Source organism: Arachis hypogaea, chromosome 11 (assembly GCF_003086295.3).
Source record: "Arachis hypogaea cultivar Tifrunner chromosome 11, arahy.Tifrunner.gnm2.J5K5, whole genome shotgun sequence".
NCBI classification, from domain to species: domain Eukaryota; kingdom Viridiplantae; phylum Streptophyta; class Magnoliopsida; order Fabales; family Fabaceae; genus Arachis; species Arachis hypogaea.
Window position 1 is genome coordinate 136,388,091 of NC_092046.1, and position 11,688 is coordinate 136,399,778.

At 33.4% G+C, this 11,688-nt stretch overlaps 2 protein-coding genes across 2 annotated transcripts; both read left to right on the forward strand.

Annotated features, from left to right (window-relative positions):
* Positions 1–2,680: 2,680 nt before the first annotated feature.
* On the forward strand, positions 2,681–5,467 carry LOC112722829 (inositol transporter 4-like). Its single transcript, XM_025774005.2, has 4 exons — positions 2,681–2,765; positions 3,145–3,758; positions 3,837–4,550; positions 4,626–5,467. The coding sequence occupies exons 2-4, from the start codon at positions 3,219–3,221 to the stop codon at positions 5,121–5,123; spliced, it is 1,752 nt and encodes a 583-aa protein (XP_025629790.1). The 5' UTR covers positions 2,681–2,765; positions 3,145–3,218; the 3' UTR covers positions 5,124–5,467.
* Positions 5,468–8,416: 2,949 nt separating this feature from the next.
* LOC112722830 (cytochrome b561 and DOMON domain-containing protein At5g47530) lies at positions 8,417–10,735 on the forward strand. Its single transcript, XM_025774006.3, has 2 exons — positions 8,417–9,590; positions 9,847–10,735. The coding sequence occupies exons 1-2, from the start codon at positions 8,961–8,963 to the stop codon at positions 10,438–10,440; spliced, it is 1,224 nt and encodes a 407-aa protein (XP_025629791.1). The 5' UTR covers positions 8,417–8,960; the 3' UTR covers positions 10,441–10,735.
* The last annotated feature ends 953 nt before the right edge of the window (positions 10,736–11,688 follow it).

An 11,688-nucleotide genomic window follows, 5' to 3' on the forward strand; every position in this document is an offset into this window, starting at 1 on the left:
AACCCATCTGCATCCCGCTGCATCTCCGCGACCCCCAAGCACCCAGAGACAGTATTCCGCTGCAACTCCGGACCTGTCTTCTGTACCACCATCTCGATCTCCCTCCCAGGTCTGATGTCCGTTGCCCTCAGTGTCTCTGTTCGACCATCATCACCAACCACAGCCAGCGACATCAAGCTCGGCCCCCCATCGACAGCCTGTTTAGTGCTCGACCTACCCCCTTTCTCGTTTGGCGTCCGACGCCCCTGTCCCCTGCAGCCTATCGATCCAGTCGAGGGAACCCCTTCCTCCGAACAGAAAATGGCGCACGGTATCGGTCTTCCCCACGGATTTGGAACATCCGCGCCGTCTTGGAGAGCCTTGCCAGCAGCATTCCTCGAGTCCCCTGTCGCCAACTCTTTGGGCCGTATCTTGGTAGGTTCCCGCTCCAGGCTGTTTGCAACCCAGTCCAACTCCTCCCTATCCCCTAACCCTTCTGGCGGGCCTCTTAGCGTGAAGCCCAAAGGATAGTCCTTCTCCTTGGAAATAACATATTGGGCCCCAATCCCAGTAGGATTATAATTGGCCTGGACCGGATCGACACTCCGCCTAGCACTACTAGTGATATCCGTTTCCTTATGTATTTGCCCATCAGCAAAGTCCCAGGACACTGTCCTATCTGAGTCATCGTCTGCACCGTTGAGAGGCGATCCCGCAATATCCGCCTGCGCCATATTGAGATCAATCTCCCTAATTATAGGCGTAACCGTTTTAGAAATCAAACGTACATTACTCCACTCATTCAAAACTTCCGAGGAGATTACAATTCTACCCTTCATCTGTTCTTCCTCTCGTCCCAGCGGCAAGATCACCGCCGCCGCTTCATCCTCTCTGGTCAGCTGCCCCTCGCTACAGTTAACAGCAGCATTACTTTTACTGCCCATAGTAGCAGGACCTCCTCCGATACACAGTCCTTGTTTCCAGTCGACCCTATCCCTCCTTGTACATCCCATAGAGGCATAACCCCCGTTTCTCATCTCTGAGACAAACACCTCAAACCTAGTCCTGCCTACGAGTATGGACATTTTTTCATGAATGACATCAAACGTGCTCGTATCGATCAGCACACGGCCAACATTAAACGACGAGCATATTCTAAAAGATAAAAAATTAATCTTTCATGTTTTTTTATTAAGATTATTTGAAAGGAAAATATTAGAAACTAACTTCAAATTTTAGTGTAAACCGTTTCTTTGAACAACTTTAAAGTAAATATTCACTCCGAAATATGTTCTGAATTAATTAAATAACTGTTGGTTAGTCGTTAGAAACGAGTAGAATATATTTTGAAAATTACCAAAACATTAAAGTAACATAGGTCTCCTTTAAAGTGTACCACCAGGCACCAACACAATTTTGTTTTTCCGAATAAAGTAAAAGTAAAATCACATAACTTGAAGGGTTTGATTTTTATATATTGGTAAATATAAAAAAAAAATTTACTTTTTTTTTTTCTGAAAGATGTTAAAATAATATTTTTTATTTATAAAATATATATATTTTTATAACTTTTAAAATTTTTTTAATTTATTTTAAATTTTTTGTGTTAATTAATATTAAATAACTAATATTAATTTTATTTATTTTTTAAAATAATAAATGATTTTTTTATAAAAATATTTTTTAACAAAAATTTTATTTTTTATCATTAAATTATATTATAGTTATATTTTATTATTAATTTTTTGATATTAATATATATTATTTTAAAATTTTAAAAAAAATCTTGGTAAGATTATTTTCTGATATCAATATATTAAATATTATACCTATTAACAATGATAAAAATTTTTTATTTAATATTAAAATAATATATATTGATATTGAAAAAATAATAGTAAAATATAATATAACTATAATTGTTAACAAAAATTTTGGTAAAATCACAATTTAATAATTAAAAAAATTATTGAAGGGTATCTTTAAAAAAATAATTTATTAAAAGATATTTTAGTAAGCAAAATTTAATGATAAAAAATAAAATTTTTATTAAAGGGTATTTTTGTAAAAAATAATTTATTTTTTTCTTAAAAAATTTGATAAAGTTAATATTAGTTAACACAAAAATTTAAAATAGATTAAAAAAAAGTTTTTAAAAAATTATAAGAAAGAAAAATGCATATTTTACAAATAAAAGAAAAAAGAGTATTATTTTAATATTTCTCAAAAGAAGTAAAATTTTCCAAAAAAAAAAATTACACCGCTATTTATTTTAATCTTTTGTTTTATTTTGTTATTTTGTTAGAGAAGTTATCAACTTAGCTTTAATTAGATTATAAATTGATAAGATTATTAAGATACATGAAAAAACAGATCAGTTTTTATAGAAAAAAAAAAAAAAAACAAGTTGGATAGGATCAAGAAAACCAATCTATGGTTAAGACAGAGTTGAATAAGGCAACCTTCACTTATTATTTACTATAGACAGATTTTGATGCTGTTATTTGTTAAAGATATGAATATATTAGCTGCCACTAACGTGGAAGATTTATATATAAAGGAGAGAAAACACAGACTTTAAACCAACAACACAAGACAGTAACTTCGGACTTCCGAGACAAAAGGGAGCGTAATACCACACATCTGAGAGAACTTCTGCGACTCTGTCCACTACATAAGATCGATCTCAATTACACAAATTAGAGAGATTCAACGAAAAATTAATATCAGAGTGCTGTGGTCTCCATAGCAAAGCTCATTTTCTCTCTGCTTTTTCTGTAGTACAAGTACGTAGTAATATGTTTCATCTGTATAATTTATTTCAATCTTTTCGTATCGTAATTTTTTCTTTATACATAAATAAATAACAATGATATATTATGATAAGATATATTTCTAATTGTTTTCTTGTTCTGATCTCAACTTTACATAAATTCTTGAATGAAATTACACTAATAAAAAAGAGTAGATATATACTAGGCTTTAAAGGCTATTACGTAGAATAATAATATTAATTATGGTTGTGATCAAATTTCATTTTAACTTGAAAGTTTGCATGATGTTATGAAAAATAAGTAACTAGCATTTTTAAAATGTACGTATAATGCATGAGATTTAAAAAATAATTTATAATTAATAATTATGATTGATGAATAATGTTTTCAGCGTGGAGTGCAAGTGATAGAGGTAAGCTAGAAATTATCAATAGGGTTGACATTAAATTAAGGTGATTAGTAAAAATGGAAGGAGGGCCGGAGGCGGCAAGTAAGCAAGAGTTTACGGAATTTTGGAGAAGAGCAACCAGGTCGCCCTACATCATGCGCCTTGCTTTATCGGCTGGAATTGGAGGTCTTCTCTTCGGTTACGACACCGGTGTTATCTCGGGAGCCTTGCTTTATATTCGCGAGGACTTCGTAGAAGTTGATAAGAAATTATGGTTGCAAGAAGTTATTGTAAGTATGGCTGTAGCGGGTGCCATCATTGGTGCGGCACTTGGTGGATGGATGAACGACAGGCTTGGCCGAAAGACTTCTATCTTGGGAGCTGATATTGTTTTTTTTCTTGGCGCAATTGTCATGGCTATTGCCCCAGCTCCTTGGGTCCTTGTTGTTGGAAGAATTTTAGTTGGTTTTGGAGTTGGCATAGCTTCTATGACTTCTCCTCTCTACATCTCAGAAGCCTCTCCAACTGCCATTAGAGGAGCTCTCGTGTGTATTAATGGTCTCCTCATCACCTTTGGTCAATTTCTCTCTTACCTTATCAACCTCGCGTTCACCGAGGTATATCTACTTGGATAATAATTAATAATGATTAAATAATTTAATATATTTGACTAAATTGTTTAACATAATATACAGACTCCTGGAACGTGGCGTTGGATGCTTGGGGTGGCTGGACTTCCAGCGGTGGTTCAGTTCGTTTTAATGCTGACCCTGCCTGAGTCACCCAGGTGGTTGTACAACCAGGGGTTAGAAAAGGAGTCAAGGGAAATTCTAGAAAAGATTTACGATGCAGATGAGATTGAAGGGGAGATAAATGCGATGAGAGAAGCCGTAGAACAAGAGAAGCAACAAGAAGGGTTGATCGGTCAAACTCTTGGAGAGAAAATGAAAGCTGCTTTCAGCAACGTTGCTGTCCGAAGAGGATTGTATGCAGGCGTGACTGCTCAAGTCGCTCAACAATTCGTTGGTATCAACACCGTCATGTATTACAGCCCAACCATTGTTCAGTTTGCCGGCATTGCATCAAAATCAACAGCACTTGCACTCTCCCTCGTCACATCTGGTCTCAACGCCGTTGGATCTATCCTCAGCATGCTTTGTATCGATAAATATGGAAGGAGAAAGCTCATGCTCCTCTCTCTTATCGCAATCATTGTTTGCCTCCTCACTCTCACCGGAGTTTTCTATCAGGCAGCTACCACTGCTCCTCCAATTGACAACGTTGACACCCTCAGTTTCGGTGGTAACGCTACATGCCAGGCTTATCTTGATGCCCCCAATTTCTCTTCATGGAACTGCATGAAGTGTTTGAAAGCTGAATGTGCCTTTTGTGCCAGCACTGGGGGCAATGTAAGTTCAGTTATTTCTTCTCTTATCAATTTATGTGTCTAATCTAATCTAACGTAATCAATGAACATGGTGCAGAATCTTCCGGGAGCGTGCCTGGCAGAAACAAAGGATGTGAGAGCGGTGTGTGGTGAGCAGAAGCGCGTGTGGTTTTCTGACGGATGTCCAAGCAAAATTGGAGTATTAGCAGTTATAGTGTTGGGGCTATATATCCTTGCATACTCTCCAGGAATGGGAACAGTACCTTGGGTTTTGAACTCAGAGATATATCCATTGAGATTCAGGGGAATTTGTGGAGGCATAGCAGCAGTTTCAAACTGGTGTGCTAATCTGATAGTGAGTTTGACATTCTTGTCATTGATCCATGCACTTGGAGCTGCAGGAACATTCCTTCTCTTTGCTGGATTTTCTACAATTAGCCTTGTTGCCATCTATTTATTGGTACCAGAAACTAAAGGACTTCAGTTTGAAGAAGTTGAGAAGTTGCTTCAGAAAGGGTTCAATCCTTGCAATTGCACTAATTTAAAGACAGATGAAGAGAAAGCAAATGAAGAGAAAGCAAGTACTAGTAAATAAATAAATTTCATTCACCATAACCATTTTGATGGATCACATCAGTGGATGGTTGAATTAATAAAACCATATGATATGATGAAGCTGTTAGTTATCTTTCATATAGATCGAGGAATTCTTTTTGGAAGATCCTCTCTTCAAGGAACGGAAATTAAAGAAGGAGATAAATATGATTGCTGCATGTGCGTGCGTTCTCTTCTTCCTTCGGAGAAATAAAACTACTCAAAATCCAAAGGACTGGTGTTGTCAGTGCAATAGAGAATTTCTCTATTTATGCAATACACAATTCATGTATGTCGATTTGTATCCAACGTATTAAATAAAAAAAGAGGCACGTTGTATGAATACTTTTATTTTTGTTTCTCTATATTGGGCCACTAAAGTTAAATTCCCTAAAATAAATCTAAACTGTAGGTTAACGTCTTTCTATGTTTCACAATTTACCGTCTAAAAAAAATTTTACAATTTGATACCGAGGTTTTGTATTTTTTTTTAGTAAAAAAAATTATTACAAAACATCGGATCGGAGAAGTTATTTTTATAATTAAAAAATATAAAATATTGTCTTTATATAATTATTTTTTTCTTATAATTTTACTCATTTGTAAATATTTGAGAACTTTTTTTTATTTTTTTTGTCTTAACTTTTGGATATTATATTTATTTTTCTATTAAATAAAATATTACTATTGTCTTTGAAAAAAATATCATATTTCACACAACAATCATCAATATGTAAAAAAAAATAGCCTCTTATTTATTTTATATATTTTTATTATAAAGTTAAAAAGTGATAATACAAAAAGAGAATACAATATTTTAATAAAAAATTTTAAAGTAAGCACATAATTTATATATTTTAGAGAATTATGTTAAAAAATTCATAAATTATTTTTTTTCTTAAGTCTTTATTCCAGAACGAGTCTAATACCACATTAAAATTTTCAACTTCGATAAGAATCCGTCTAAACTAAGTTATTATTTTCGGCGCATGCATGCATGACCTTTAATTTTACACAAACTCAACAAATTATTAAATTTTTAAGCAATATATACATTATTAAGTAAATTTGAGATACTAAATGAAAAATGTTAAAACTTAAAAGTCAAACGCTTAAAGGAAAAACAAAGATAAAGTGTACGTTAGTCGCTTCAAGTTTTTCTTTCTCAAAAGTTTTCACACGAACCTTTGGCGGTGACTTCACTATGTTATTCGTCAGTTTAATTAACTGATATTAACTCAACATTATATTTAACTCAGTTTAACTAAACATCATTATTTGCAGCCATTATAAATAAATAAATAAATAAAAGCCACGATCATTATGGGTTCCAAACAGGTTGAAAAAGTGTCATCTAAACCTGTACTAAAACTGTAGTACGCTCGAAACCTGTACTACTCTTTGCCCCTAGATTGGAAAATCCACAGTTCCACATTACTGAGGCATTTTACTTATTTGGAACTACTTGAATAGCTAGAATGTCTTAGTATATAATGTTGGAAATATTTCAAGTACACCAGGAGTATCAATGTACCAGTTATTTTAACCGTTGATCTGAATTATAAAAAATATATAATATATATTAATTGAAATCAACGGTTAAAACAACTAGTGTACCGGTACTCCCCGGTGCACTTAAAATGTTTCCTATAATGTTAATCATGTTAATACGTATTAAAATATAAAATATATATTTAAATAAATTAAATTATATATTTATATATAAATATATAATAATTAATTTTAATATATATAATATTTTTGATATAATATATATATATACGAAGAAAACTTATATCGTTTGATAACATGATTTGTTGTGCAGATCTTAAAATTTATAACTTTATTCGGTTTAATTTATGGTGTTTTTTATTAGGGTGTTTAAATTATCTAATTTATTTTTATAAATAAAAAATAAAATATATAAAATAAAAATAAAATATTTAAAATTTATTAAATATTATTTATTTATCTTTTTTAATAAATTAGACACAGAATCATAATAACAATCACTTTTATTTCTAGCTTAACAGTGACTTGTTCACAAATCACAACTCCAAAGTTAACGTCATATACTGTGATTCATTTGGTTTTTGGTGTAGACGAAGCTAAGAAAGCACAGGGCGAACGGCACAGCAGCGTGAACAAGTGGCGAGGTGGGTCAAATAAAGAAACAAAATATCAACTGCTCTGAATGCGTGTGGGTTCCACTGCCACCTGCCATCCACGCTCCCTCCACACGCCATTCCATTTTCTTATACACAGTGGCAATATTTTAGAATTTAGACTTACTCAGTTTCTCTCTCTCACAACGTTAATTAAAAGTTAAAAACTAAATCACAACACCAAATGATAGCCTGCAAGTGATCAAAGCAATATTTATTTCTTAATTAAACGAATAATGATATATACATTATGTTTATATTAATTTTTTAATATTTTTTATTTTTAATATTAAATTTTTTGATACAAAATAAAAAAAATCTTTGTTAACATAAAAAAAAAGCGTATAGGAAGTGTATACAAAAGATTATATATATATATATATATATATATATATATATATATATATATATATTCTAAATTAACTGTTAAACTAAAACTTTGGGTTAGTGAAAAATAGAAACTTAGTTGATGAAAAAAAAATACTGCAAATAAATTTTTTCCGATTGTGAAATAAACAACAAAAAGAAAGTCACATTCGGCATTTATTTGAATTACACAAATAATATAGATTTTACCATCAGTGGCATTACTACTAAGGTTTTCAAATTGAAAACTTTTTAATTGATAAAAACAAAATTTAAAGATATTAATATATTCAGTGAAAAAATAAAAAGTAAATAAAAATTCACCACAAAAACCTTCGCTTAGCTTGTAAGAAAAGAGATAGCAAAATTATCATGTTTGTTGGTTCAAATACTGGTATTAAAATTTTTGTTTTTATCTCCAAAATTTCAATATTTCAATATCTTCAAAAAGTGGAGACACAAGAGGATTAAAATTTTTAGAGATAGAGACTAAAACTTTAATAATATTTTATACCTAAAATACTGTTATTTTAATTAATTAATTCTAATTTTACCTTTTATACAAATTAAATTAGAATTTCATTCTTGTTTCAATTTCTGTCTACTATTTTATACCAAACAGAATATTGAGATTTATTTCGATCTCTATCTCTTAATTTCTATCGGTCTCAATTTTTTTGTGTCTGTCCACCAAACCACTACCTAAAGCTCTCACGTTGACTCGCCCATGTAATAAGGTAAGCAGTTTCTGAATTCTGATGCTATTCAAGTTAACATCAATGCACAACTTAAATCTATATTTGCTTGCTTTCAAATCACTATAACTTGAGTTTAATGTATCTGAAGTTTGAGTTTGGTGAATCATTTGTTGATTACAAAATTAAAGCAAATTACCAAAATAAATCAAACGAAACGGCGGAAGCTTCCGAACAGAGAGGAGGTCGGGTGGCAATTATCAATGACTAGTGGAATATTTTATACAGCAACTTTATTATTTTATTCAAGCATATATCCATTCATTATTTTATTAATAATTGAAAGTTGGAAAACGAAATAATATGAATTTTTCTTCCTTCCGCCATCATCCTCAACAACCATGACATTGTTACCTAAAGCCACCAACTCCTATATATAATTAAACCTCCTTCTATATTTCTCTCGATCTCCACTAACAATTCCTACTCCATTCAAATTCATCATATCAAATATCAAAATAGACTCAATATTAATATCTGTTTGGTCTTATATCTGAGTCTCACATATTTGCTTCTTTTGACATCTTACCAAACTCAAAGAAAGAAGAGATAATGACGATGATGTGGAGGGTTATGTTGGGGATGTGTGTTCTGAGCTCTGTTCTTGTGACAACATCCTTAGCTCAAACGTGCAAGACCCAGAGCTTCTCAAACAACAAAGTCTTCAAGAACTGCCATGATCTTTCACAGTTGACTTCTTATCTTCACTGGACATATGACCAGCCAAGCGGCATCCTTGACATAGCATTCAGACATGGCGGTATCACCACAACAAACAGGTGGGTGGCTTGGGGTATCAACCCTAACAACGACCTTGTCACTCCGATGATCGGAGCACAGGCTCTGGTCTATCTTCCACAGTCAAGTGGAAACCCAAGAGCCTATACTACATCAATCGCCAACACCGAAACACAGCTGCAAGAATCATCTATCAGATACCCTATCTCTGACTTGAGTGCCACCTATTCCAACAACGAGGTTACCATTTTTGCTACTCTCACCCTTCCCAACGGCACCTCCTCCATCGTCCACGTCTGGCAAGATGGTCCTCTCTCTGCCTCTAACGTCCCTCAGGAGCATAGGCATGATTCTGGCCACCAAAGCTCCATGGAAACCTTGTACCTTGTTTCTGGTCAGACACAGCAAGGAAGTAGCGGGGCTTCAACTAGAAGAAAAAGAAATGTAAGTTCCTCAATTTGGTTTCATCTTTCTTTTCTTAGAATCTTGAGTTCAATCTTAAGTGAATGATATATATTGAGGAAAAACACAAAAAATCAGCCACCATATATACAGACATGTGGTGTTTAAATCATTTTTAATATATATTTTTTATTTTAACATGTATTTAATACGGGGACTGATTTTTATTATAAACTTAGCATGATTGATTGAGGAAGACTGACTTAAGGTTTTGGTTCGAATCTGATGATTACTTCAGATGCACGGAGTGGTAAACGCCGTGAGCTGGGGGGTGTTGATGCCGATGGGGGCAGTGATAGCAAGGTACTTGAAGGTGTTCAAGTCAACGGGAACAGCATGGTTTTACCTACACGTGGCATGCCAGGTGTCTGCATACATAGTTGGTGTTGCTGGATTAGGAACTGGTCTCAAACTGGGAGATGATTATCCTGTTGATGGCACTGACGATCACAAAGCATTAGGCATCATCATGGTTGCTCTTGGAACCCTTCAGATGTTTGCTCTGTTCCTGAGGCCAAACCCAAACCATAAGTACAGGTTCTACTGGAATGTCTACCACCACATTGTGGGATATACAACCATAATAATAAGTATTACCAACATTTTTAAAGGATTCGATGTGTTGGAAAAGTTCGGAGACTACAATAACTGGAAGCATGCCTACATTGGCATTATTGGAGCATTGGGTGCCATTGCCGTATTCTTGGAAGTACTCACATGGATCATTTACTTCAACCGAAAGGGCTCAGAGAACAAGATGCCTCCTCATGGCAATGGGGTCAACGGAGCAAACGGGGTCAACGGCTATGCTTCTAGGCCTCAGCAGGTGTAGAACGTTTTGCCAAATGGATGTTGTTTTTATTTATTTTTTTATTTTTTTTATTTTGTGCCTTACTTTACTCCTTTTCCATTTGGTTTTCTTGTTGGACTTAGTTATGTATAATCAATTTTTTTTTTGAGGACTATGTATAACATTTTGCTTTTCTTATCTTTGGTAGTTAGTACCCCAACTCTAGCTTAGAGTAGGAGTTGGGGGAAATTCTTTGATGGAATGATGATTTCTGACCTTCCAGGCCTCCAGGGTATATATGTAAAAGTCTCCTTCATATATGTATTTTTGTTTTTCACTTTTTGTTTTTCTTTTTTGTCTCTCTTTCTTCGGCTTTTGGTGAATCAAAAAGATGGGGACTTTTACCAAAATACTTGCAGAAAAAGAAAGTTAAAAAAAAACAAGAAATATAAAAGTAAAAAAAAATGACCCATAATAGAAGTAAAGTGTAAGAATTTACGTACACCTTGGGTGAATATGATTTGAACTTTAAACGTACATGTACAACATAGATTCCGTGAATAGGTAAATTTTTTTCACACGAAATTATAAGTATTTGATTATTAAAAATAGTATTGTTCAAGTATCGAAAATATCATAAGAGAGATAATTTTGTCAACAACTTTTTAAAATACCAGAAAGGCAGAAACTCAAATTCAAACTCGAATGCTAGAAATGAAAAGAACTCTGTATCTCACTTTAACTAAGCGACCATGTTAGTCCTGCGTAAGTACATTAACAATTCAGCAACAGTCTCAACTAGAAGAAAAATTATAGTTAGCATCCCTTTCTTCTTTCACAGTAATGACATCCATTAGATTAGATATATCATATATCATTGTTCTGTGTGGGACCATGCAAACATGAAATGGTGAATACTCCAATTGGCAGGTGCAAACAATACGTAGAAATTACAATATATGTAGCACACTAAAGGAATGAGCAATGTCTTCTCTATATTTTATTTTTCTCTCACTGAAGAAACGTATTAGGTTGTTCAAGTCTCTGTTGAGTCTGTTTTCAAACTTAGCTTTGTTCTGTTTGACTAGTACTATATCCTATATTTAATAATCCATGATTATTACATCCTTGAAACAGATGCGGATGCCAACTCATATTCAGACGGATGATTAACCAACTAACCGGAATTTTTATCATATATTCACCATTTTTTTAAGATCATAACAAGTTAACAACTACCAAAATTCTACCCAAAAAAGAAATACCAACTACTGAAGACCGAGCAAAATA